Source organism: Wyeomyia smithii, chromosome 1 (assembly GCF_029784165.1).
Source record: "Wyeomyia smithii strain HCP4-BCI-WySm-NY-G18 chromosome 1, ASM2978416v1, whole genome shotgun sequence".
In the NCBI taxonomy this organism is placed as follows: domain Eukaryota; kingdom Metazoa; phylum Arthropoda; class Insecta; order Diptera; family Culicidae; genus Wyeomyia; species Wyeomyia smithii.
In genome coordinates, this window is record NC_073694.1 from 195,151,947 (window position 1) to 195,179,909 (window position 27,963).

Below are 27,963 nucleotides of genomic sequence, written 5' to 3' on the forward strand. Positions count from 1 at the left end.
GTAATACAGATTCCCCTGTAGTATTTCAACGAACGTTATAACGAACAGTAGTGTACGCCTAATGGAAGTTTTGGCTAACTACTGACGATTACAATACATAGCCGACAAGCGAGGTTTTGCACAATGCACCGATAGCGTCTATTATTATTATGCCGAACGCTATCAATTAGTTATCATTTCCATAGAGATCATTTTCAACGATTTGTCGTCGTGATGCTCCGAGTTTTACTCTGACTGCCCTGGCGGCTCAGATTTAGCAAACTTCGGCGCATGTTTCAGTTATGAACATATACTCTTACCGGTGGGTTCGATTCGGTCTTTTCGTGGAATCGCGCGCGCGGTGCAAAAGAGATTTGTTAGCACATTCCTATTTGTGCCGCTTGAGATGAAATTGTGAGTCGGCGGGTGAATATTTCATAATATGTTTAGTAATATTCAGTGAGCGTTTTGGTTTATGTAAGGCTCATAGAAAGAAAATGTTGGACGGTAGCTATTCTGTGTATCAGTTTTGTAATGTATTTCTGGTAAGTGATCTGCTCAATTAGATTGTTGAACGTCATTTCCATAGAATTTTGTTCAATAGAAGTTAATTTGGCTGTTATCAAATCAACCCTCTAGTGCCCAAGCCCTCTGGATCCTTAAGGCGGACGTCAGTAAAACCACTATAAATATTTAATAAACACTTTAAAATGTTTGTAAAGATTTATAGTGAAGTTACCGAAGTCTATCTGAAGACGACTTGGGCACTAGAGGGTTAATATCCGAGCAGTGAGTGCCTAAAAAACGTGCAGAATCTAGAAGCACATGCTGAACAGGAACCATGAAACAGGTTAGAGGAAGAAAATTTGCACCTGGACAGGTCTGTTGCTAACAGCTGAGCAAGTAATTATTGGTAAAAGCAGCCGAAGATCGCTATGACAACCTTCTTCATTTCCATTTCTAACAGATTGGCTTGAATATATTAGCCATCGCGAATTATGGTTTATTCTGCTTTGTTCTGGTGTCGGATTCAGTCGACTCGAAATTCTGTCAAATTCTGATGTATTCACTCAACTGAAATGCTTTACTGTTATTGTTCACCTCAATTTTAAAGTTCTAGCTACGTTTACCCGAAGGGCACCAAGCACGCAAACTAAGTCGAAATTTATCCCTCCAGCTACCACTCATTACTTAGTTTGCTATCATGAAAGTTGTTGGAGGTTAAGCCATCACCATGTTCTTTTTCTCTGCGAACTGCCAGTTTATGAACAAAAATAAATTTAACATAGCACCACAATAAACCAAATTTTCAAAACGTGAACTTTTAACCAATTTCCCGTTGGTGATTGATCTTCAATATGCCATAAGGTTGGTACAAATTGTGCACGTAATTGCTGAGTAATAAGATTCTGAAAGTTATATTTTAGGGTTAAAAGGGATTTCTCTCTACGAGAAGAGGGTTAACAGCCGCATGTTCCAGTTCGAAAGTTAGTCCATTGTATTCCATCACTCAACCCGATTATCATGCTTACATCCGTGCTGACAGTTCAGTAAGAACTCAAAACACCGGAAACTTACTATAACTCAATTATCGTTACTGCCACCGTTTTTGTTGTTTTGCCAATCGATATCGACAGACATTGTAATCAGATGGCTGTATAGATCAACATTGTTTTCATATATTTAAAAAGCTAATTTACCTCTCAGGATGCCGACAGTATCGAAGCGTGCAGTAACTGATATGACCGGGATTGCAGCTCGACAATCGAGATGGAATTCCCTGCTTCACTTTTCCTGTAGGACCCATTGTGTTTGGCAAATACTTAAGTTATCACTTCCAACGCCCCTGGAGGCTATTATCAGCACAGGAGGGCGACAGGATTTCACTGCCTCACGGCAGTTCTAATCAGCAGCCACCAACAACGTGAATACTGCTGAAAGCATATTTACTTCAACCTGTATGATTAGTGCCTCATCAACCATTTGTTTGAGACAGGTAGACGGCAACAGGCGGCCGTTCGGTTACTCAACCGAATTAGACCTGGTTCGGGAAACAATGGAAATCGCAGAAATCTTCAACTTTATAGGTTTTCCATCATTGCATTCTCGGGTGGAACAGGTATTTATTAGTGATTTATGTTCCCCGAATGACGCCAGAGTGCCTCACTTGCGTTCGTCACATTTACCTGCCTATACGGGGAAGCAATGAAAATAAATAAATAGACCGCAAGCTCTAATAAGTTTGTGGGAGAACGGAGAACTTCCGACTGAATCTGCCTTTACAGCGAAATGATCGTGCAACTTCTAGCCCAATGGGTCAGTGTGCTGCAAGCTTGAGTTAGAGGTGTCCAGTTCTATGCAGGGTCATATGAAAAATGGACATTTTTTCAATATTGAACAAAAATGATGACTATCAGAAAAGTTCAACATGTTCGCTAAACAAAGTTATATTAGAAATAAGGCCTGGAAAATTGATAAAAGTACTGTTCGATCGCAGTGACAGGAATTTTTAAATAACCTCTGGATTTTATTTGCTGCCGGAACTAATACGTTGAACTCAGACTCATTTTCAGCAAGTGATGCCATACACAACTCAATCTGTAAATTTCATAATTTAAATTTCATAATTGTTGAATGAATGACACAAACTTACAACAATATTTACATTTTTTGGCGCTAAAATTGTTCAAAAAATTAGCCTTATTCATGATTTCTTGTTCAACAAAAAGCCCATTTCTGTGATACTCACAGATTTTGGTTTGGATAACCAGTGATAATAAAAAACACAGTGGCGTCGACTGGGGGGTCTGGAGGGTGCGGAGCGCACCCAGATACACACTTTCGAGGGTGCAAAATGAGCCGAAAATATCAGTCAAAATTTTTATGAAACTCGCTTACATTACTAAGTACATAACCATTCGGCGTACACCAACTAAAGGGTGATTGATTTTTTAGGAATTTGGTTTTTCTTTAAAAAAGTAGGAGGGTGGTATTCAAGACACGACCGCATGACGTTAACTACCGTATTCTTATATATAAAAAAAAAAATTCCATTGAAGCAAATAGTAGAGGGAATTGCAACGCTTCTTTTACAAAACTTCTGTAACAAAATTTCGAGGCACCAAAAGGTACCAGTTGCCGATTATTCTCGTTTACTGGTTAGTCCGTCCATAATTCCAGCCATTTAAGTGTTTTGCAGTAGCCATTTACTACTAAAAGCCACCAGCATAACGGGTGAAACCGGCACGAGATGACCGGTACTATTTTGTCTTTCCTCCTTTCAGCTGCTAACACCTAGCGCTGTCGTGAAATTAACATCAACACAAACATGCATTTTTGCAAGGTTTTTTTCCGCTAGCAGCAGCAATTGTAAAACATAAAATTCAACTAACCGCTTCTATTATAAAACTGCGAGGCACCAAAAGGTGCCAGTTGCCGATTTCTTGTTCACTGGTTTCCGTCCAGAATTCCAGCCATTCTAGTATTTTGCAGTAGCCACCAGCATCACGGTTCTTTTAGCTGCTAACACCGAGCGTCCGTATGTATCCGGTACGGTTTAATAATGAAACTGATGGGGTGAAATGTTCGAATGATACGTTTTATACCAAGGCTTCGTCAGATAATTAGAAAGAAGGAGGGGCTACATAGATGATGGAATGGTAGAGACAAATGTTTCTTGAAAGCTGCGCCGGCCGCTGTCACCAACATTAACACCAACACAAACATGCATTTTTGCAAGGTTTTTTCCGCTAGCAGCAGCATTTGGTGAAACAGAAAATTCAATTAGCCGCTTCTGTACCAAAATTTCGAGGCACCAAAAGGTGCCAGTTGATGATTATATTGTTGTTTTTTGGTTATTCCGTCCAGAATTCCAGCCATTTAGGTGTTTTGCAGTAGCCATTTACTACTAAAAGCCACCAGCATAACGGGTGAAACCGGCACGAGATGACCGGTACTATTTTGTCTTTCCTCCTTTCAGCTGCTAACACCTAGCGCTGTCGTGAAAATAACATCAACATAAACATGCATTTTGCAAGGTTTTTTTCCGCTAGCAGCAGTAATTGTAAAACATAAAATTCAACTAACCGCTTCTATTATAAAGCTGCGAGGCACCAAAAGGTGCCAGTTGCCGATTTCTTGTTTACTGGTTTCCGTCCAGAATTCCAGCCATTTTAGTATTTTGCAGTAGCCACCAGCATCACCGGTCAAACCGGCACGAGATGACCGGTACTATTTAGTTTTTCCTCCTTTTAGCTGCTAACACCGAGCGTCCGTATGTATCCGGTACGGTTTAATAATGAAACTGATGTGGTGAAATGTTCGAACATTACGTTTTATACCAAGGCTTCGTCAGATAATTAGAAAGAAGGAGGGGCTACATAGATGATGGAATGGTAGAGACAAATGTTTCTTGAAAGCTGCGCCGGCCGCTGTCGTAATATTAACACCAACACAAACATGCATTTTTGCAAGGTTTTTTCCGCTAGCAGTAGCATTTGGTGAAACAGATAATTCAATTAGCCGCTTCTGTACCAAAATTTCGAGGCACCAAAAGGTGCCAGTTGCCGATTATAGTTTCCTGGTTAGTCCGTCCAGAATTCCAGCCATTTAAGTGTTTTGCAGTAGCCATTTACTACTTAAAGCCACCAGCATAACGGGTGAAACCGGCACGAGATGACCGGTACTATTTTGTCTTTCCTCCTTTCAGCTGCTATCACCTAGCGTCCGCATGTCACTGGTGCGGTTTTGGAATCAGAATGATGGGGCGCCGGCCGCTGTCGTAAAATTAACACCAACAAAAAGATGCATATTTGCAAGGTTTTTTCCGCTGGCAGCAGCATAAACATCGGAAACAGAAAGAGACAACAACAATAACAACAAAGTCAGATCGATTGTATCCGTTAGTGTCGACTGTGCTTGGGAAGAGAGGTAGTGATTGGCTGCGCGGTATGATTTAGACAATCGATATTAATTACCAATTTTTCAATAGTGTATCTCAAACAAAAGTTTGTTTTTGTTACATAAAGTTAACCGTAAAAGAATTTCTGATCGATTGATGCCAAAACCTCGAAAACCTGATTATAGATGACTGCAAAATAAGCGCTCAAAACCTGACCACTTTTCTCTGGTTTTCCCTGGTTGAATTACTAGATTTTCAAATTCAGGGGCCTAACTTCGATATAGACGTTAGTCAACGTCAAAAAACGCATTAAAATTACAAAACTGTATGAAATCTTTGTTTTGGCCGATAAATTGGTTTATGCCATTTACTTTTTAAAGATAATTTCATTCAAATGTTGGCCACGGCTACGTTTTAAATGGTCCATAAGAAAAGTCCAATTATGGCTCACTTTTTCGAGAATTTCGGCTGGTATCTCGCGAATAACGCGTGTAATGTTGTCTTCCAAGGCTGGAATTGTTGTTGGTTTATCCGCATAGACGAGAGACTTAACGTCGCCCCACAAAAAATAATCTAGCGGTGTTGAATCGTATGATCTAGGCGGCCAATTCACCGGTCCATTTCGTGAGATGAATTGCTTACTGAACTCATTCCGCAATATGTCCATTGATTCGCGCGATGTGTGGCACGTTGCTCCGTCTTGCTGAAACCACATGTCAACAAGACCCATCTCTTCCATTTCTGGCAAAAATAATCAGAAATCATCCCGCGATAGCGAGCGCCAATGACCGTAACGTTGCGATTTTGATCATCTTTGAAGAAGTACGGACCAATGATGCATCCAGCGTGTAAACCGCACCAAACCGTGCATTTTTCTGGGTGCATTGGCGATTCTCGTATTGCCTCTAGTTGCTATTCGATCCAAATACGGCAATTTTGCTTATTAACATACCCATTTAACCAGAAATGAGCTTCGTCACTGAACACAATTTTTCGGTAAAAAAGTGGATTTTCGGCAAATTTTTCTAAGGCCCATTCACCAAAAATTAGATGCTGCGGCAAGTCGTTCGGCTTCAATTCTTGTACGAGGTGTATTTTGTAAGGCTTTACACCAAGATCCTTTCGTAAAATCTTCCATGTAGTCGAATAACACAAGCCCAATTACTGCGAACGGCGTCGAATTGACATTTCACGGTCTTTCACTACACTGGCTGATACGGCAGCAATATTTTCTTCTTTACGCACTCCAATACGGGTTTATGTCCATCAGAGTAAAGCTGGTTTGAAATTTCGTCACAATAGCTTGAATAGCTTGCTCAGTAGGTCGATTATGACGACCATAAAATGGTCGTAATGCGCGAAAAACATTTTTCACAGAGGACAAATTTGGGTAATAAAATTCGATTACTCGTAAGCGTAACTGAGTACATTAGACTTTGACAGCTGTCAGAATTCCCACGTGAACTGTCAAATCTGAATACACGAAAAAACAAATAGCAAAAAAATCACCCTTTACTTATTTTCTAGGTACATTAACATCCAACCTGTCAGCACCAACTTTTAGTATATTCTCTCTTTTTCTTACTCCCACTTAGTACGAGATTACTAAGGAAATTTTTTTTGTCATTATAACTTACGTCATATTTTTTTTCATTTTGGACGAGGAAGAAGAAGAAGAAAGTAGTGAAAGAGCTGAAGAATTGCAAGGCAGCTGGTAAAAACGGCATTCAAGCCTTTAAAGTCGGGAGCGAACAGCTATATTGTGCTTTACATCGGGTCATGCTGAGAGTGTGGCCTGATGAAGAATTACCCTCGAACTGGTTGGAGGGTCTCATATCTCCAACTACAAGAAAGGCCACCGCCTGGACTGTAGTAGTTATCAGGGCATAACCCTTCTCAACACCGTTTACAGAATTCACTCCGTATTCTGTTCCATAGACGGAGACCTTTTCCGGAGACCTATGTTGGCGATTACCAATGTGGTTTTCAAGGGGGACGCTCCACCATGGAACAATTGTTCACCCTGCGAGAGATTCTCGATAAATTTCAAGGATTCCAGCTTGCAGACTCATCATCAGGCCCGAATTTGAGGGGGGGCCAAGGGGGCAAATGCCCCGGATCTTTCGACACAAGTGCCCCCCTAGGTCTGGGCCAGACGTTAAGACAAAGTGGAGACCTTTTTTTTTGCTCACCTTCCAGCGAAACGTTAAGTCACTTCAAAATTTAAAATTTTCTTACCTCTAATTTCTTCAAGAAAAGAGGGCCCCACGAAAAAATCTGCCCCGGGCCCCCCAGCACCTAAATCCGGTCCTGCTAACCATCTGTTCATTGACTTTAGGGCAGCGTACGATACAGTTAGTTATTATTATTTTCAACTAGTTGGCATAAAATAAACCCCAGTGTGGTCCAAAGCAGAATGCTTAGCAACTTATATCCCTATCTTCACGTGGTACCGATTGGGATACGAGCAACCAAGGGAAGAACGGTGAACCGGTGGGAACTTGGTCGTATTCTTCTAGGGAAGGAGGAGTTGTTCTCTTTGGAGAGCAGCTTGCCTGAGCGTCTGATTCTCAGGTTCGGGGCGGCTCTAACAGCGTCTAATCCGGAGCGGACGGCTGAACTATGAAATACGGTATCTCGTCAGCTATACCCAATACGGCAGCCCGTCGCGAGACTAGGCATCGCAGCCCTAGTAAGGCAGCATGCTGAAATAAATATACTACGAACAGTCCAGAGAATGATACGAATCGGAACAATAGGTATAGACTTAGGCAAACGAAAAAGGACAGTGATTGAAAACTTGATACTTAGCTCTGCTCAAACCGGCATGCGCCGGGTTCTTGGCCAGAGAGCTACGGAAGGCAAAAGTGGAAGTGGTAGCCAAACAAGAGGTGCGTTGACTTAAAACCGGAGAACGTGAATTCCGGGCGGTTGATCCGGCATGGGCACTTCTTTCAAGTACCATATCTATTACAATGGCGGCGACAGAGAGGAACAGGGCGTCGATTTCGTGCTACTAGGAAAACAAATAAAGCGTGTCATTAGGTGGAGGCCTTTTAATGACCGTCTATGCGTATTGAGGATCAAGAACAGATTCTTCAATAACAGCCTTATCAACGTGAACGCGCCGACAAACAATAAAATCGACGACAGAGCTCCTTGAGAAAACGTATGGAGAGGGCCCACAACACGACATAAAGATTGTCGGATGAGAGGAGTTCTTTCGTCCCGTTATTGGTAGGGAAAGCCTCACTCTACCACCAAAGACAACGGCTTGAGATCAGCGAACTTCGCCACGGCGTCCAATTTGCGCGTCTGAATATTTGGAAGCACACCTGGACACACACCAATGGTTCTTTCGAAACGCATCGACACGAATCACTATCTTGTGGTAGGTAGGATTCGCGCCTGGCTGTCCGACGTATTTAAATCGAGATCGGCGAGGAAGATACGTCTGGACATCCAAAGGCTATCAGCGGAGGAAGTTGCTGGAGAGTATACTCGGAAAGTTGATAGACCGATAGGTGAACCAGCTGGAGTGGACCTGACCGAGCTGTGGAAGCACATCCATGATGCGGTCAGCGAAGCAGCGTAATAACCTCTCGCTTGCTCAGTGGGTTTTGGGTGAGGGAAGTGTCATGCAACCTTTGGAAACGAGCCCACATCTAGTCTTCATTCACCACTTCCTAGTTCATTTGACACCGAAAACATCAAGAAACAAACCAAGTTACAGGGGTGAACCACTAGGCCAATATGCTGCCACACGACTCCGACAAACCGAGAGACTTTTGTAAAACACCCAAGCGACAATTAAATTTGGAAACGTCGAAACGAAATAAAATGCCAGATGTGAAACTCAGGGAAATCTCGCGCTTTAAAACAATCGATAGATTGACATGAGCTATTTCCCCCGTCCCGACATGTTGTTTCTTAATCTAAGTTACTTCTAGACCTTGTTTACCGATCTTTTTGAACTGGTTAACACTATAAGATCAAGTTTTACACCAGTTAAGTCTTTTCAACAAATTCACATTTTTGACATATTCAACAATTAACACTTTTAAAACATTTTAATTACATAATAGTACAATTTTCTAATTTATCGCTGCGACAACTTCCAGTATTTCACACATAGCGTAAACCTCATGTACGGTAAAAGAGTTATGCACGCACCTCTAAATCGTTAGCTGTTTTAATCGAAAGAAAACCCTCTTAGAATTTCTACGTCGTCTTATATGTGAATTGTCATTTCCGAATCGGGAGTGCAACGAACATTCCCGAGTTGTAATAAACTGTTCAGTAGACCTCTCATTCCTTTTGACCCATCCTCTGGATCCGAATACCTTGGTCACTTCCTCAATGCATCTGTGAACGAAGCCTTATGAGTGACCCTCCGTACCAGACGCGGCGCGACAGACTTGGAGGGATATCACTCAACTCTGTTGAAGTAGTAATAGTGATACCATTGACGAGCTTTCCTATATGGGTGATCCCTTCGTACTAGACGTTAAAAGACAGACTTGGAGGGATATCACTCGTATAGATGTTCTCTGAATCCAGGGTAGGATCTGGGAAGTGGGGACTTTAAACGAGCATTTCTGATGAATGATGAAGATGAAGTTTCAATTGTGGCAGAGCCAGCACACGCAATTTAACCGAAGGTTACAAGCGCGAGAAGTCATAGGTATGACAACTGAAGCCACGCGTAGTGGGTTGTTCGATGTCACGTGTCTAGAGGTGCCGGAAGAGAAGAACGGGGCCTACGCCAACACGTTAGTAGTAGATAATCATGTGACGCGCCCGATGCGTGAGCAACACCGAGAGGCAAGAGCTGCCGAAAATAAGCTTCACCGCCGTAAGAAACGTGAGCACTACGATCGCGTCCTTATGGAGGCGAGGAATTGCTTCACCAGGCACGACACGAGGAGCATCTATAGTACGTGTACGATTCACGGAATCAGGAACTGAACTGTGCCAGTACTTGCAATGTGTAATGACAGGGAGGGGAACCTGATTACCGATAAATCGCAGATGACCAGGTGTTGGAAGCAACATTTTGAAGTGGTTTTGAACGGTGAGGAAGGTAGGTATGAGAGTCGTCGAGGGGAACAGGATGGAAATTGGGGAGGACGGACAAGTTCAGCAACATTGGAAGAGGTGAAGAATGCTTGCAAAGAGTTGATGACACAAATCACAAAACCTCTGGGAAGGATGGCTTACCGGCCGAACTTTTCAAAGTCGAGAGCGTCTGTGTAGTGCAATTCACCAGGTTATCCTAAGGGTATGGTCTGAGGAAAAACTACCTACAGACTGGTTGGAAGGACTCATATGCCTTATCTACAAGAAGGGTCATAGACTCGATTGCAGTTATTATCGAGGCATAACCCTCCTCACTTCTTTCCCGTATCCTGTTCCAGCGACTGAGGCCTTTGCAGAAAGCCTTTGTTGGAGAATACCAATGCGGTTTTTGAGTGGGACGATCTACAACGGACCAGATGTGTACCTTGAGACGGATCCTCGACAACTTTCGAGAACACAAGTTGCAGACATACCATCTGTTTATTGATTTTAAGGCGGCGTACGATACAGGGAAACGCAACGGTGGTGCTGCGGCGGAGATGGATGGGGATACTTTCGAATTGGTTGACGAATTTGTTTATCTTGGTACTCTTGTGACATGTTGCAACGAGGTGAGCCGCGAGGTGAGAAACGGATTGCGGCGTCAAATAGAGCTTATTACAGATTACGTAGCCAGCTTAGGACCCGTGGCTTGCAGATTAATTCGAAATCTGCGCTCTATAGGAGTCTGATCCTTCCGGTGGTGCTTTACGAATATGAATCGTAGACGTGAAAAGAGGCCGATCGACGAGCGCTTGGGGTCTTCGAGCGTAGAATCCTGCGTTCAATACTCGGAGGCAAACTAGAAATTGAGGTGTGGCGGAGGCGCATGAATCACTGTACGAGGTATACCAGCTCGCTGATTTTGTCAACCTGATGAAACACGGAAAGGTACAGTACCCCCCGTATCAGCCACGTATCACGACTGACGGATGGACGACCGGTAAAGATAACATTTAATAGAGAACCGGATAGAGGGTGACGACTTCGGGGCAGACCTCGCACGCGCTGGATGTGCGCTGTCGACGAGGATGCCAGAGCAGCTGGTGTAAGGGAAGACTGGAGAGGAGCAGCCCAAGACCGAGTTCGGTGGAGGCGTGTTTTGGATTCGGCATAGGATCTCAACGATCTGTCGCCATAGAAGTAAAAGTAAAGTAAGTAACCATAGTCGAATTAAGAGGGGAAGGGCCAGTAAGAGCATGGCCTCCGGGCCCCCACAAAAGTTTACTCTCCATGACTCATGGCTAAATACAAAAATATTAAAAACACAAATAAAATTGTGGCACCTTAAATAAACCAAAATACAAATAAATTTAACACAATCCTTCAATAGCTTTTTTTTTAATTTAAATCTTTTTCATTGAAGGTGCACATTGTACGGAAAAAAAAGTTGAGCTCTTGTTTTTTGCATCTATAAGGATATTTATTCGAGAATAAGTCTACTGACCATTATGGGACATTTACTCTATTTCAGTTGTTTTAGGGCAAACTAACCAAAAAATGGGTACCAGATTCGCTGGTACCAGAATCAATGAGTGATAGATGGAAAATGTAGGGAGTTTGACAACTACACGTGCCCCTTGATCTAGTCCTCGAACCCCCACAAGCATCGTTGCCAGGCATCCAGATTTATCTGGATTATTGTAAAGCACGATTTTGAACAAATAGTATAAACACAATTCAAGAGCAAACTGAATATTTATTTCACTTTTATTTTCTCTGAGGCTCTGGGTTCCCAGACCTTTTGCTCGGCGAGGGACTTTTTCAAGCCAAAATATTTTACGGAGCACCTATATTTTACAAACGATGTTGCTCATTGTGCATTGATGCATAAATGTCAGCTCTAGCGAGAACGTGCCTGTCTCAATCTTCTCGGGGTGCTAACTAGGATACAAGTCTGTGATAAAAGTAACCTAAGTGAAGATCCGGCGGTGTGTAGCACATATTTTGCATGAAGAGATAACCGAAAACACGCATGGCACTCCCCAATGGTTAAGCCTGCTCTTAGACTGATCTTATTCTGGTAGATGGACGGCTTTTTTAAGTCATCGGTGTGCTGTACTTTTGAGACCCAAACATCGTAGGGGACCTATTAACTGATGAGACACTTGTGACATTGTGTTATAAACTACATTTCGTGGTTGAACGATGATGAAAAGAGAGTTGTCGGCAGAAACGGGAGAGATATTGAGGAGGCTGAACAAGCTGCGTAACCGTCAGGCTCGGATGAGGCCAAAAAAGCTAATTAAGAATTAAAAGACCACAAACGACTGCATCCTTGCCGAATTTTTTAAGGTCCGAAGTGAGCAGCTGTTTTATTGCCACAAATAGAACCTATTACAAAAAGTTCAAGTGGAAAATGGGCAGAATAAAAATTGCGGTTGATTTTACTTTTATCAAAAACGTCGTGGAGCACATAAGGTGAAACGTCATTGAATCCAAAAATAGCCGACTTCGAGTCACCACTTCGAATTTTCGAAAGCAAAGCAATAGTTAATGCGTTCCCTGTGAAAATATTATTTTATGTTTGCTGTGGTGAAGCAAACATAAAATAGAATTTTCATTGGGAACGCAATGAGTATTTCCGAGTCTTTTGAAAATTCGAAGTGGTGACTCAATGAGGTTTCACCTTAATGCAGGATTTGGGAATCCCTCCTCTAAGGCCTTGTATTACATGTGCATTGATTACAAATTTGGTTCTAGTCAATCGCAGGCCAATTTTAGATCAATCATCTCCCAGATGGTCTCGAGGTACGGTGCTGGCCTAACAAGCCAGTCGTCGTAGGTTCGAGTCTCGGCTCGGGAGAGACTGTTAGTGTCAGTAGGATCGTAGCGCTAGCCCCGCAATTGTCCTGAACACTTCAAACAGTCGGCTGCGAAGTATGTGTATAAATAAACTAAGGCTTTGCTTTTTACTGCCCTAAAGCTAATTAGACAAGCGGATTAGCGATGGTTTTGGCCACTTTTTTCCTGACTGATCAGCGTTTTGTAGTCAAAGCTGACATAGGTTTCATCGTCCATTATTACGCACACAGATTTTCCACAAAGCAGTTGATCATACAACTTTTGCGCTCTTGGTTCGACGGATGCGGCTTGTTTTGACTTCGCTTCGGTTTTTTCTTCTTCTCATGTGTCTCTAGACCTAATCTTACTTTGGCACATTAGAGGGTACTAAGAGGTGACACAACTTTTTCAGCCACATCCCGAACTGAGGCGCTCTTCGTACTGGTGTAAGCAAGCAAGACTTTCCGGCCCAAAGTTCCATCGACCGGACCTGGTCTCCGCCCAGATTTCGGCTTGTTCTGAAAGCTGCAATCATCACCATATTTCCGAAGCGCGTTTCGAACCGCTCCCATGCTTAAACCTTTCATTTTCGTCAATTGACTCAGCGAAACGTCAGGGGTAGCACACCATTTGTACAAAAAATATAATTCTAGATGCCCAGATACGCAAATTTGTAATCCAAGATGACAGCTTCTGATGTCTGAAATGCAACCAAACAACATCCGAAACGTGTATTTGAAGAATTTTGAAAAAAATACAACACGTCCAGATGGTAACCCGTATTGAAAAAATAACAAATAATCGTAATTTTCTATCATTAATCATTACTAAATGGTTGGTACTCCTTGATTGTTCAAACAGTTCCCTCCATTTTCTCTATCTCGGCTGGCGCAAATCTAGAAATAATACACAAACGCTTTGTGGCGAAACTAACTCCCGCCCAAATTAAATTCGCTAATATTTTCCTTCAGCGGTTATCACCAACCTTGTACGAAAATATGTAGTCCCTGTCGGCCGCCCTTGCTGGTCGTTCATCATCTGGAAGCACTTATTGTCAGACCATCCGTCCCGTTTTGACATCCCTAGCTGGGCGAGTTGCGCGAGTCGGTGTCGGCGGCGGTCGGCGCGTGTCTTAACCGCGACTGTCCACGAAACCTATATAGCGCCGAGAGGTGGATTTAATTGTTTCAGTTCTTCGTAGAATTCGGCCGCGAAAGTCTGCGCGGCTAGTTGGCGGTTGTTCAGGAACAGGCAGTATTCGCTACAATTTGCTACTTGGCAGCTTCTAGCCGTCGACAGGCCACTTTACTTCACCGTCGCGTCGCGTGTTATCATTGAAGTTGTGATTTTTTCCATATTACCGTATCGGTTGAACAGGGGCCATTGTTTAAGGAAGCGTTTCACATGGGGTCTAACCCGCATCATACATATGTTTAGGCGTTATCAGTTATCATCAGTGCGAGCGTTCATTACCGGGTTTGTGGGCGACCGACCGTCGTTCACTATCAAAGCGGTTTAGACGAAAGTGTCGGTGCTCCCGCGGCGGGCGCGGCAGGTGGAAACTTGTAGTTCAAGAAAAAACTGTGATTTTGATGAGTCTGTGGTGACATATTTGATCGAAACAGCAAAACAAAACAAAAATCGGAAGAAGAAGCTGACCGTGCTCGGAGAGAGTGCGGTAAAATGCTGGTAATTTCAACGCTGTCTAGTTTGGTTGGGTATTGTTGATACATCTGGTTGTTACATTAGTCACAGCATGTTTTTTTGACGTCGGTCACTTCGGGGGCATTGGTGCTGGTGTCGTTGATCTGTTTAGCAAAGGTTGGCACTTTCGGCAGGTAGATATGTAGTGGAATTGCGCGGCGCGTCAAGACCTCAGCCAAAAACGACGCCTAGTGTGGGGTGTTGGGTGTTGTATAAGCACGTGTAGCTTATCATTTGGATGTGCCCATAGCTGAGCTCGCCGCCACCCGTCGCGGGGAGAATGAGTTGAATGTGCATTCACCAGATTGTCTGTGATGTCCCCCTTTGTTTAGCAATCGTCGTTTGGCTTACTATTAGTGTGGTCAGTCTAGTCTAGGAATGATGATACTTACTTATCAATATACCGGATGCCTCGCATGTTCTTGCTGTCCGCTAAATCATGTTTATCGGTGACAATTGACACTATGTGAGGCCTTGGGGTTTTGGGTTTTTGCGGCCCATAAACATGTGATCGCATTTTTGAAATGATGTCAGTTTCGCAATTGGTCTGAGCAGAGCAGGACGACAAAAAGAGTTTGTTTTTTGTTTACTTCTAAGAAGAGCTGCAATGTATCTAAAGACGTGAGTGATAAGTACACTAGAAAAATAAATATCCTCATAATGCATTACATAGTTTCGCTTAAGCTGATGTTGTTGAAACTGTAATGGAGCTTAAACAAGAAAAAAAAAACAACTTAGATGAGCTAATCTTTCCCGGTAGTGATAGTGATTTCGTAATCATTTACCATCACAAAGATGATTTTTTCGTTGAATTTTTGGCAGAAATGTGAACATGGATAAATCTAAAAATATATGATACCCGCTACTAGAACTCAATAGAAAAGACGCTGTTATTTAAAATTATTTTTTGCTGACTCAATATAGGAAATGACTTCTTCATTTACCTTTCCCCGCTATTATCATAAAGTGAGCAACAACAATTTTTGTTACATTGAAATACACGAAAGTGTAGCTGCTTTATTGATAATTTTTTTGTACTTGCTTATAGCGTTTCTATACATAAATAAAAAGAAAGGATAAAAAAACACTCACAGTTCTAATAAAAGAGAATTCAACATATTGTCAATTTCGTTGAAATTATTTGTACACGTTTGTAAACGGCGCTTTTTGGTTTCTAGTTTCCAAGCAGAGAAAATACTTGTGTAAATTTTTGTGTTTAGAAAGGAGATTTGATATTTAGGTCGTATGAGGTAGGAGTAATATTTCTGTGTCGACGTAATCAAAGAAAATCGGATCGGTTTGAATCTTGGTCTTATCGATACCACGTCGGCATCGAGCGCCGAGAATCCATACCAGCTGTATTGATACTCTACCCGCTACTTGAACAGGTCTATGAAAAGCTGCCTTTTTTCGCGATCTATACAATACGTTAAATAGACCTGATGGGATCACATGGGTCAGACTTACTTGTTCCATACATACCCACTTTAATAGCATAGGCGCGTCTACGGTCGGATTTGAAATCTAGGGCAGGACAAAATGTTTGGCTTTATATTTTTTAAAGCCAGACATTTGACATTTGAACTTGTTTGAAAATTAGCGTCGGAAATTTAGTTTTGAATTCTCAAGAAAATATTAAGTTCTAAATTTCCTCAAAGAATTTCAAATAGGCCATCCACAATGTAGAAGATTCCTTGGAAATCGTTCTTCGGTTACATCAAATCCGGGAAACTCGTATTTCGATATCATGTCTTCCTGATCCAATTCATCACAGTGAATCGAATTCGAAACCCCCTCCTCAGCTTCGTCTTCAGAATCTGAGCTTCCGTAACTTCTTAAATATTCAAGTACAGACATTTCAATCAAAAAACTATTCGCGCACGTGAACCCTTGAAACAACAATATTAAAGACTGTTTTGTTTTGATATCAACGTGAAAATACAGAACTGTTAACATAGCCAAACGATCACAGCAACCTGTGACTCTTATGCGTTGATTCTTGTTCAAAAGATCAAGAATAAATGCATGTCAGTATTCACACAAGGTTTGGAGTGTTGTTTCAAACATATTTTATAAGATTTTTTTTTGTAAAAGTATTCTTTTATGGTTATTTCAAGCGTTAGGATGTATACACGGTAATTTCACTTTGAAATTGACTCTTTGAAAAAGGAAAAATGACAGTGCGTTGAACTACGCTTTTCTCGCCTGCACGTATTTGTAAGTGGGACTGATATGCATTTATAGGCAGAATAGTCCATGAAATTATCGAAGCTTTAGACCAGTGGTTACTAAGGCTGGAGGGAAGTTTTGTGTGGAAGAGCCCGGAAATAAACCCATACTTAAAAGTCCTTTTGCCAACGAATCTCGCGAACTAATCAACTAAATGGAACCATATTTGGCAGGTGAATGTTTTTAGTGGTAACAAATATGTTCCATAATCGACCTCAAGCAACATTTTGGATATTGTTTTTGGCACATTTTGCATGTGTAGGAGAAGTACAACGATACATCGTGCCCCAGTGCTGAGTCGAGAAAATTTCCAGCTCAAAAAGATCCTTGACATCGCTAACCACAGAGCCACGGGGACCACAAGAAAGATACACAGAAGCTGAATTCGACCACAGATCCCATTTTGAATTCTAATATGGCGACTTCCGGCTACGGAAAACCAGCGGCAAACGACCAAATACCACCCAATATGGGTATTTTCGGAATCGTAATGATGCACTGGAGCCACAAATCGACACAGACACCATTATGAATTGTAGGATGGCAACTTGTGGTTTCTGAAAACAGCCAAAAATGGCCGATTCCCGTCTAACCTGAGTATCTCCGGATCTAGAATGATACACAGCAGCTGATATCGAAAATGATCAAATTACACCCAATATGGGTGTTTTTTCAACCAGAATGACGCTCAGAGGCCAGAAATTATTTTAAATACCATTTTGAAATCAATTTTGTTCAAATCGGTTGTGTAGTTTTCGAGATAATGATGTTTCATGATTTTTACATTTTGAAACATAACCTCTAAACTAAAAATCCGATTACAATGAAATTTAATAGGGTCTTATGGGACAAAGAGACCTTTCATTTGCAATTAATTTCATGAAAATCGGTCCAGCCATCTCTGAGAAAAGTGAGTGAGAATAAAAATCTGCACATACACACACATACACACACACATACAGAAAAGGCTCAGCTCGTCGAGCTGAGTCGAGTGATATATGCCATTCGGCCCTTTGGAGCACTTTTATACTTTCGGTTTTGCAAGTGATTGCTATACCTTTCTAGGAGAAAGGCAAAAAGGTTTAAAAATACTGATAGGTCATGGAAAATAGGTTTTCGCGCATGTGTGAGTAACCACTAACAGTCTTGCTTTAATAAAAAATTTTTTTTTGCTTGTTGAAAATTGTCCTAAATGGGCATAACAATAGTTTAAAAATACTGATAGGTGATGGGAGATAAGTTTTCACGCATCTTTGAGCGACCTCTTGTATCAATTGAAAAATTTTTTTTTTGCTTCTGAAACATTTCTTAATGGGCATAAGAAAGGTTTAAAAATACTGATAGGTTATGGAAAATAGGTTTTCGCGCATCTTTGAGTAACCATTAACATCTTTGCATAAATTAGAAATATTTTTTTTTTTTGCTTCGATATAACGTAATTCGATGTAACGTAACGAAAATAAAAATAAAGTTGCCTTAAATCGAGGTATGACTGTATTTGTTTTTTTTAAGCTTCATATTTTTCGGAGGAAAAAATGCTGCCTACAACTTTGCTGAAGACATTATACCAATCAAACAAACCGTTCTGACTCTAAAAGAATCGTAATCATCAATACCTTTTCTACATAACATTTTTACATTTTTACATAGCAGTAATGAAAATGAGACGAGTATAACGCAATCGTCGTTTAATTTGGGTCTGCACAACTTCTGATGTGTAACAGATTGCTACTAAACCTGAATCCTCTTAACCTGTAATGAAATAATGATTAGGTTTCTAGGAGAAAACAGGCACATGGTTATTATGCCGTTTTCGTTTTCGCGGTGTAGCTACACTCAAACGACACTTTTGACACCGTAATCGTTCATTTGACTTTCTGGACTACACTTTTTCTGTCTCTGACTACCCTTTTTCTGTCCCGGACAACACCCGAAAAAAGCAGAGTGTACTGTAGAAAGTTACCAACACATTCACACGTATCTGTCAAAACTGGTTTGTTCTGGTTCGCATCCCACGTGGTAAGGTGTCAGGTAATTTTTTTTTCAGCGCATTTGCGAGATGGACATATGAAATGGAAACGAGACAAAATGACGACGGCGATAATAACCAACACAAAACGAATTGACAGTTATCCCATTATTACGCATACCAATGCAACTACACTGAAAATATTTTATTTGAAACTGCAAAGTATAGTCCGGAAAAAGTGTAGCTACACCTCGAAAACGGATTCGACATTAGAAGCGATTCGCTCGTTATTTTTGTCTCTCCTATACGTAAATCGTTAGGGGAAGAAAGGATAGCAACAGGAGAATATCATGTCGTTTGAGTAGTGTACAATTAAATGAATGTTTCAATTACCTCGTGGAAAAGATAAAAGGAGAAACCGCACAATGGTTGTCAATTAGGTTGTTTAGCTGTATCAGTTTTTTATATCATCTGAAAGATCTGCATTTTCTAAGTAAAACGTGATTTAATTTTTTTTCTATCGTCCTTCGCTTTCTAAATCACGATTTTAAACTGCTCAAAATCTGCTCCAAAATGCTACAATGACAGTTCGTCCATATACCAACTGTCATTGTAGCGATTTTAAGCGAATTTTCATTCTTCATTTAAAAATCGAAGGATAATGGTATAAAGTTTTAAAAAATCACGTTTTGCTCAGAAAATTACACTCTTTCAGATGATATATAAAAACCGGAAATCCGTTAATAGCTAAACAACCCAATTGTCGTATATGGTTGTTGTGCAACTTTTAGCTTAGATAACACTTGAATGTTCTATCAATTTAACAATTTAAGTATGGATACATGTAATGTTGTAATTGGTTTAAAAGCTTTATTTTATTATATATAAAAGATATTTAACAAAACAAACATAATTAGTGATAACAACTGTTATGCAAAAACTATTATTTATTGTTTAATTTTCTCCGTTTTGAAAGTATTTTTTGTTTTTTTCATCCCTCCGAAATTTTTGCTCTCGAGTTCTAATCTTCGTATTCGTCACTTGCAGCTTTGCTTTAACCAGCATATTTATGTATTTACTAGCTGACCCGGCAAACTTTGTTTATATCGTTTGAAATTATTGGTTTTATCGGAATGACAATATACTCGACTTTTGCCTTTAGTACATCACCTCTATTCCGGAAACACTCATATTGGGTGGTATTCAGTTATTTTCGTTGTTTTCCAGAAACTGAAAGTGGTCATCTTCGAATTTAAAATGGTGTCCAGGGTCAATGCTTGGCTTCTTTACATCATTTCGATTACGGACATATCCATATGTAGTAGTATTCGGTTATTTCCGTTATTTCCCAGAAGTTACCATTTTACAATTCAAACTGGTGTCTGAGTTAAATTCTGGATCCGGTGATTCTCATATTGGGTGGTATTTGGTCAATTCAGGCTATTTTTCAGAAACCGTAAGTCGCCATCTAGGATTTTAAAATGGCATTTGGAGGCAACTTCTGGCCTCTGATCGTCATTCTGGTTAAAGAAACACCCATATTTGGTGGTATTTGGTCATTTTCGGCAGTTTTCCAGTCACCGAAAGTCGCCATTTTACAACTCAAAATGTTGTCGGAGGTCGACCATCGTACAAACCGTGGAACACCACCCATGGATTGCCTCATACATAGGCGAACTTTATTATTATAAAATATTCGGCCGAATCCATTCCACAATAATATGTGCATTTTTTTCAGTGTACCCATTAGGGTAATATTATTGTCAAAAGTTACTCTTCTTCGCATGTCGTGTAGAACAAAATCAGAAATGGCGCACCTAGCGGTCGAAAAGGTGACTAACGCTTCTGTCATTTTCAATTTGTCTTCATAATTTCACGTAAGTGAACTATATTGGTATTTAAGATATTTGGTGGAAGAGACTGCTTCAGCAGAGGTTGAGTTGAGCGAGAGTAGAAGAGCATTCAAAAGCATTTAAAAAAAATAAATTTATTAGTCAAATGAGTATGAATAGATGAGAGCTATTCGCTTTGTGTAACTCTGGCGAAAAACTTCATATACCGAGTTGTGCACATTGAGAACCACGTGTTGGGGTGCACACTACTGACAAGAAACATATCGTAATAAGGAAAGCAAAGAGAGTGCACCAGCACCGATACTTTGTTATTCGCATACTGACGATGATATCAACGCATCTTAGGCTTGCTTTGTATGTATTCAAAGTCGCTAGAGCTAATTTTTTCATCGCTGTTACATAGGTTCTCATAAATAAGTCGTGATTAAAAAAAATAACCAGTAGAACAAAATGGCTTGTTTTGCCCATAGAAATAGTTTGAATAAAATCAAAAATTACAATTGAAAAAAAATATTAAGAACTGGGATATTTGTGGAATATGGCAAATGAGATAGGACTGTCATTCGAGCGTTTCTATGTAAGCTTTAATAACTTGGCAACATAAGGCCGAGCGTTGTCATGCAGTAAACTCATTTATCCGTGCTCCTGCTAGTATTGTGGCCATTTTTCGCGCAGTGCCCGGCTTAATCGCATCAATTAAAAGCAATACCGTTTGAGAGCAAGTAATAAATAACACTGACCAGGTCCCACAAAATACACCGCAGCGTGTGTATTTTACTGAGCCGATGACGTAAAAGCTTGGCAGGTTTGATGTAATGTAAACGATTGCACTCGAGCGATCGCAACGATTCTACCAAATGTTGGTTGCTTGCAGGCGTAACTCGGCTACTCCACGTCGTGCATTCACCGTGATATACCGCGATGATTCTGCGTGATTTCAAATATCACATGCTAATGCACCATGCTACCATTTCCGTAAGCATTGATGATACTTACTTGCTCCGGTAAGCAAACAGTTGAACGCAATCAAACGTTCATTTGGATTCATAATTTTGGGTCACTGGCAATAATATCTCAAAGATGCAAGTTGAATGCAAGTGAACTTGAATACAACAAATACTGTCGTGTTTTAAGCATTCAGTCTTCCTCTATGGTATTCGGAACTCTAAAAAGCGAAAAACAATCAGCAGCGTGGAAATAATTGAAATATACTCGATTCACTCAACGCTTGAATCTGAAGCGTTGCTATCGAAGCAAAGCTTCCGAATGATGCGAATGCAACCGTGAGCTGATTAGTGTCTTGTTTCAGTTTCTTTCGTTATCAGTGTATACGTATGAATTTTTTTTAGAAGCACACTTCTAAAAAAATGTTGTCAGGCTTCTCTCAGGTTCTTCGGCAGTGGTTTCCTTGTGTAGGTTTCTGCATAAGACTGTTGCAGAAAACCTGCCGAACCGACGAATTAAGGGACGATCCATTAATGATGTCACGCAAAATTTGGGAAAAATTAACTCCCCCCCTCCCCCTTGTCACAAGCTGTCACAACTTCCTTGACCCCCCCCCCCCCTAAATTACGTCACGTTTTTGAAACCCCCCTGTAAATAATGATGAAAGATCGAGAAATTTGTTAGGAATGCATTTTTTCTTAATGAGAACGATTTTACTGAAAGAAAAACTGAAACTAAAAGGAAAAGAAGATTATAGAAGATAACTAGAAAAGGATGCTGTTGATGGAGACGCATATCGACGACACAGAAAGCCGAGACAGTAACTGCAGCATCATTGCTGATTTTTGAAAGACCATCAATATTTAGTTCCTCTTCTTCAATCAATTCGCAATCCAAATCTTCTCCACATGTTACAAAAGCCAAGCGTTTTTATTTACGTTTTGTCACAATTTTTGTATTGATTGGATTGAGAGACACTAAAAATTAATGAAATTGCGCTGTCATTCATAAACGAACATGCACAGTAAAACAGAGTTAACGAACATTATGCTCTTTAACGTGAAAACAAATTGTCATTTATTTTATCTAAAGCAAATCCTAAGCAAAAAATGCGATCGTATAACTATAAATGAATAGGCGGGGGCCTAGAGTGATCCACTCACAACCAACCCAACTAGTCTAGATTCTAGATTCATTCTAGATTCAGCCGACACCGGGAGATTTTATGAGGCGAAAAATCTCTGGGATCACGCCTTCCATCACATGAGGAAGTGAAGCCGTTGGCGCCGGTCCGTTAATCAACGCACAGTGGGGAATCGCTGGCCATCGACCAAAAAATGAAAATGCGAATTTCATTTCAATTATATTTTTCTTATAGTTGTATATTATTGAAGTGTCAGAATCCAAATTTTAGAGCATTACGATAAAATATGAATTTTCTATGATTTTTCAAAGTGTACTGAATCAGTGTTTTTTGGCGTTTTTCTTGAAAAAAATTCAATGTTGCGAAATTTGCTGGAGCCTCAAGGGTAACTTGTATCTTGATGACGTCTATGGAAAAGTTGTCTGTAAAATAATGGAGAATATATCCTCATCATTGGATGATGTCTAATATCATTGTAATACTATTTTTTTAATAAAACACCGTTTTCAGTTTAGACGGCAGGGTTTGGCACTATTGGCACTAGTTTTAAAAGATAGCTTGGAGAAAATTCTTTCAAAAACATCTAGTCCGATCCTGCGCAGAGTAGCGCAGAGTACCCATCTTTTGAAGAGAAACAACAAGTGTTCGGCACATATCGAATTTTAAAAATGTAAATTTAAATTGCGCACTGCAAACAGTCAATAGAATAACAAATGGCTCATATAAGTCTGATAATAACAACGTTTTCAAACATATTTCAGTATGATTAATCATACTGTTTGCATATTTACAAGTTTAAGCCATCAATATTACAATATTCAACACAGTATCAAAAACTAAACATTGTTTATGTTTCGTTTCACCTGCACTGAGTACCAAAATCATAATTTAAGTTTGTATCATACCAGTCACATGTAAAAACAATCGTGTAAACACAAACCATGAAATAATCAATCGGCTGCTAATTTCTACAGAACAAATTGTGAATTATTATTCTGACGTTAGAAACTGCATTTTGAAAGCTCTCCTTGAAGATATTAAAACTATATTAAAAATGAACACAAAAATGAAGATGAAGGTGGAAGTGAATTAAAAGAAGGTGGAAGTGAATAAAAGAAGAATAAAAAGACGCAATGTAATATAGTCACTTTGAAAAAAACCAAGTCATAAGTAATTTTCATAACGAAGCATGTTTTTCAATTGATATTTTTTTATTTTCTCAACTGAATAATATTTTTATATTTTTTCATGGCATATGAAAGTCTTTCAAGCATCATGCATTTTTTTCCAAAAAATTGAAACCGACGTAAAATTTTCCTCATATAATATACATAAAAACATAACGTCAAAAATACACAGTCTCATGCAAAAATAACATCAAATTCGGACTCAGTGTCCCAAAATTAAATAAAAACCATGTATTTTCCATGATATGAAGACATTTCTTTGCTTGGCCAGCATTTGTACGGAGTCGCCCCGCTGTGCAACGGGTCGTAAGTTAGGGTCCTGAGTGGAGCCGCCTCCCTGGGCGTCGGTGATTGGCACAACAAAAGTGGCGGAACTAGACCGACGGAAAATAAGCGAGAATAAAAAAACTATAAATGAATGATGCAAATAACATAAATAGTTCTGAGTAGAACTCTGTGGTTAGGTATGTGACTTTTTTATTTATTTTTATTTTTTGAGTTTAAATGTTATGTCACACTCAAAATAACCCCCTCTCCCCCATATGTCACAAAATGTCACAATAACTGAAACCCCCTCCCCCCTCTAAACGCGTGACATCATTAATGGATGGTCCCTAATAGAATAAAAATTAAACCGTTTCAATATCTATAAGCTGTAAGCAGTACCTCTTTAACCCATTCCCAGAGGGTGATGGCAATATGGCATTATTTGACATTCAAACTTTGATTCAAGTTAAACAGTTATACTTGAAAATTTACCCGATGAAAGTATTCAGTATAAGTTAAAGAAGAGATTGATCTTTAATATGCAATACAGTTTGTGTCAATTGTGCATATATTTGATGAGTAAGATGAGTTTGAAGTTCATTTGTTGAGGTAAAAACTGAATTCTCTCCGCCGGGTTAGGGTTGAGAGTGACATTAAACTTGAGTATGTAGTGTCTAATTTAATCTTTTCACAATAAAAGCAGTTCTGAATTTTGAGAAGATAAGGCAGTTAACAAAAACATTTTTTAAATAGAAAAAATGTATTTAATCAGTTTAGCTCATTTGTTGAAAATATGATTCTGTCTGTGTTCTTTAATAATAGAAACATTGAAATTCACATTGAATGTTAATTTTTTATTGGCCGATAATTATGATTTTTAATTGAAGGTCATTAAAATTCTCAGCAACATCAGTGCCACATTGTAATCACAGTAATAAACAAGCAATTTGCGATAAGTCTTTTAGGTTAGGATTTGAAAACCCATACAGACTATTAAATTAAACACTCGACCATCTTTGTTTTTGGATTACGAAACGACGTATGATTCACTCAAATTTTTCCTGTTTTACTACTCTAATATATCGACACTAGTTTTCTTGCCAATTATCGAGCTGGAGAAACTGAGTGTGCTTCTGGTCAGTTTTATTATGAATTTGTTTTGGCAAAAGGAAGTGACACTGAGTGGCCTGCTTCTACTAAGATTCGGGCCAAGGGACTCCGTTTTCGTGCAGAAACGCAGCCCCCCTAACATCTGCAATTGGTTCGGTGCCGGATTAGCCTCTAGTTACGTGGGCTAAGCTAAAGACAAGGCAGAAGCTAGTTCTGGAATGATTTTGGAACTTTTTTTTCTAATAGTTTTATTATCCAGCATGATCAGTACAGAACTTGTCATTTTTTCACCAAATTAATTTCGCAGATTATTTGGATTTAGTTGATTTATGATTGACTCAAGATTTAAACTGTGTTGCAGTTGTATTATATATACCTAAAATGTCAATTTTCCCTAACAAAAATAAGCATAACTATTACATTCACATAGCATAGTTATCTGTATCTTCAACTGGGCCTTTTCTACAGCTACGTCATTCACGTGAGTCAGCCAACCAAAAAGGGGATTGAACCAAACATTTTTCGGCCATTTCATCAATCATAGTTTTACCAGAGAAACGCTGTATCAATTTTTATCGCATTCCTCAGTCGACGCATTTCAGACGTACCTACAATCATTTATTTACTCTTTCTATTATTTTCTGTCAATTTCAGCAACGCCAGCTAGAAGAATCGACCGTCAACAACCTGTGGAACTACCTGGTGTTCGTGGCTTTCGTAGTAATCTCGGCGCTGATTCCAATCCGGAAGCGACTATGCAGTCGGAAGGTGAAGACGAAGGAGGACTACGCCTTTGGGGCCGGCCGTATCTCCATGCTGGCGATGATGCTGTCCATCACCCGCGGGACACTGGGCGTCATCTCTGTACTGGGCTATCCCAGTGAGTTCTTCTATCACGGCACTGCAATGTGGGAGACGCTGTACGGAATGGTCACGGCTTATCCGATCGTGTGTATGGTCTTCATTCCGGTGTACTTCGATCTGGGCATTACCTCCGTGTATCAGTATTTGGAGCTAAGGTAGAGAATGTTTAGGTTGTGATAATTTTAAATCTAAATCACGACTATTTCCGTGACAGGTTTAATAGTCGGCTGGTTCGATGCCTTGCTTCGGGGACGTACATCATGCGGTCATTGTTCAGTCTAGGAATAACGATCTACACTCCGACTGTGGCGTTGAACACCATCATCGGAGTTCCGTACTGGGTGTCGTTGATGTGCATCACTTGTATCAGTATTTTCTTCAACGCTCTTGGTGGTATGAAAGCCGCCGTTGCTGCGGATGTGATTCAGAGTCTAAGCATGACTGCCATGCTGGTTGGAATTGTTATTTACTGTACTATAGCGACTGGAGGCATGGGACGGATGTTTGAAATTGCAGCCGAAAATGGTTTCTTCCTCTTTATAATACTCAACTAAACATAAGACTAATCAGTTCGTTTGCAATTTTAGATCGCATCAATTTGTTCAATTTCGCAGCAGATCTCCACCTGCGAGTAACAACAACATCGGCCTGGTTAAGTGAACTTTTCACTTCACTTAGTTTACTGGGCTGTCAGCAAAACTTCGTCCAGCGCTACTTAAGCATGCCTACGCTGTGTAAAATTAGAAAAACTATGCTGGTGAACATCCCACTGGTAGTGATTCTGTTTTCCCTACCATGGCTGGTTGGAGTAGGCATATATGCGCTTTATTACACGTGCGACCCATGGAAGGCAGGATATACTGAGAAGATGGATCAAATATTGCCCTACTTCATAGTGGATTATTTTGCCAATGTACCAGGAGTGTGGGGTTTATTCGTGGGAACATTGTTCAATGGGGCGCTTACTTTCAACATTTCCAGCCTCAACTCGCTCGCCATTGTAACGTGGGAGGATTTCCTCTCGATTATTCCGGGACTGAAAAGCAGAAAAGATGGCTTTCAACTGACTGTGATAAAAGTGGTTGGCTCGGTTTACGCGGTAATTATAATGGGCATAGGGTTCCTCGTAGGATTATTATCAGGCGTTATAGAAATGTCGGTGCTGGTGCTTTCAGCCACGTCCGGCCCTTTACTGGGTGTTTTCATCCTCGCGATGTTTGTACCGTTCGCTAATTGGAAAGGGGCTGCATTGGGGATGATTCTCTCGCACGCGGTAACAATCTGGATTGTCACGGGACGTTTATTGTACGTGGAAGTCAACGATTCTCTACTTTCAACCTCGATCGAAGGTTGCGAGAGGCAGTTTGTGCTCAGTTACAATGTAACATCTTATGTTTTAACCGATGAGCTTAGGCCATCGTCTACATCGCTTGAGGAATCATTGCTGTACCGGATATATTCTGTATCCTACATGTACTACAGTGTGTTTGGCACCATCTTGACTGTCTCTGTAGGTATAGTGTTTAGCTTAGCAACGTGGAGCAAACTGGACGAGTATAACACCAAGATGCTCCATCCGGCTGTGCGGTGGATCCACTCCAGATCTCCATTCGGTGGCAAACGCTTCGGGTCGTTTGATCTGAATAAAAAGGTCAAACCTCACTCTGTAACAGTCAGTACTGTTAGTGCGGAGCGGATTCACGTAAAAAGTTGACTTTTTGCTTTTTTTTTAAGATTAGTACGTATGACAACGAATAAATTGTAAATTATCTTAGTTTCATGTGATAGATTGTACAAAAATAATAAATTGAATCGAGGAATTATGGTCTAGTTTTTTATTTCATTATTTCATACATGAAGTGTTGCGATGACAAGTACATAAAAACTAGGCGAAAAAACGTTCTTGGTGG

At 40.3% G+C, this 27,963-nt stretch overlaps 1 protein-coding gene across 2 annotated transcripts; it reads left to right on the forward strand.

Annotated features, from left to right (window-relative positions):
* The first annotated feature begins 294 nt into the window (after window positions 1-294).
* Window positions 295-27,883, forward strand: LOC129730383 (sodium-coupled monocarboxylate transporter 1-like). 2 transcript variants are annotated; one of them, XM_055689681.1, is made up of 4 exons: window positions 295-524; window positions 25,844-26,208; window positions 26,268-26,578; window positions 26,641-27,883. In XM_055689681.1, the coding sequence occupies exons 1-4, from the start codon at window positions 477-479 to the stop codon at window positions 27,765-27,767; spliced, it is 1,851 nt and encodes a 616-aa protein (XP_055545656.1). In that variant the 5' UTR covers window positions 295-476; the 3' UTR covers window positions 27,768-27,883. The 2 variants fall into 2 exon arrangements, with proteins under 2 accessions (XP_055545656.1, XP_055545660.1); XM_055689685.1 differs by lacking the exon at window positions 295-524 and adding an exon at window positions 13,989-14,470.
* The last annotated feature ends 80 nt before the right edge of the window (window positions 27,884-27,963 follow it).

Bases quoted from the DNA above. Each gene is read 5' to 3' on its own strand.
- LOC129730383 (XM_055689681.1), top strand. From the start codon at position 477: ATGTTGGACGGTAGCTATTCTGTGTATCAGTTTTGTAATGTATTTCTG. The intron at 26,209-26,267 runs GTAGAGAATGTT...TTTCCGTGACAG, and splicing joins TATCAGTATTTGGAGCTAAG to GTTTAATAGTCGGCTGGTTC. The intron at 26,579-26,640 runs GTTTCTTCCTCT...TTGCAATTTTAG, and splicing joins TGAAATTGCAGCCGAAAATG to ATCGCATCAATTTGTTCAAT.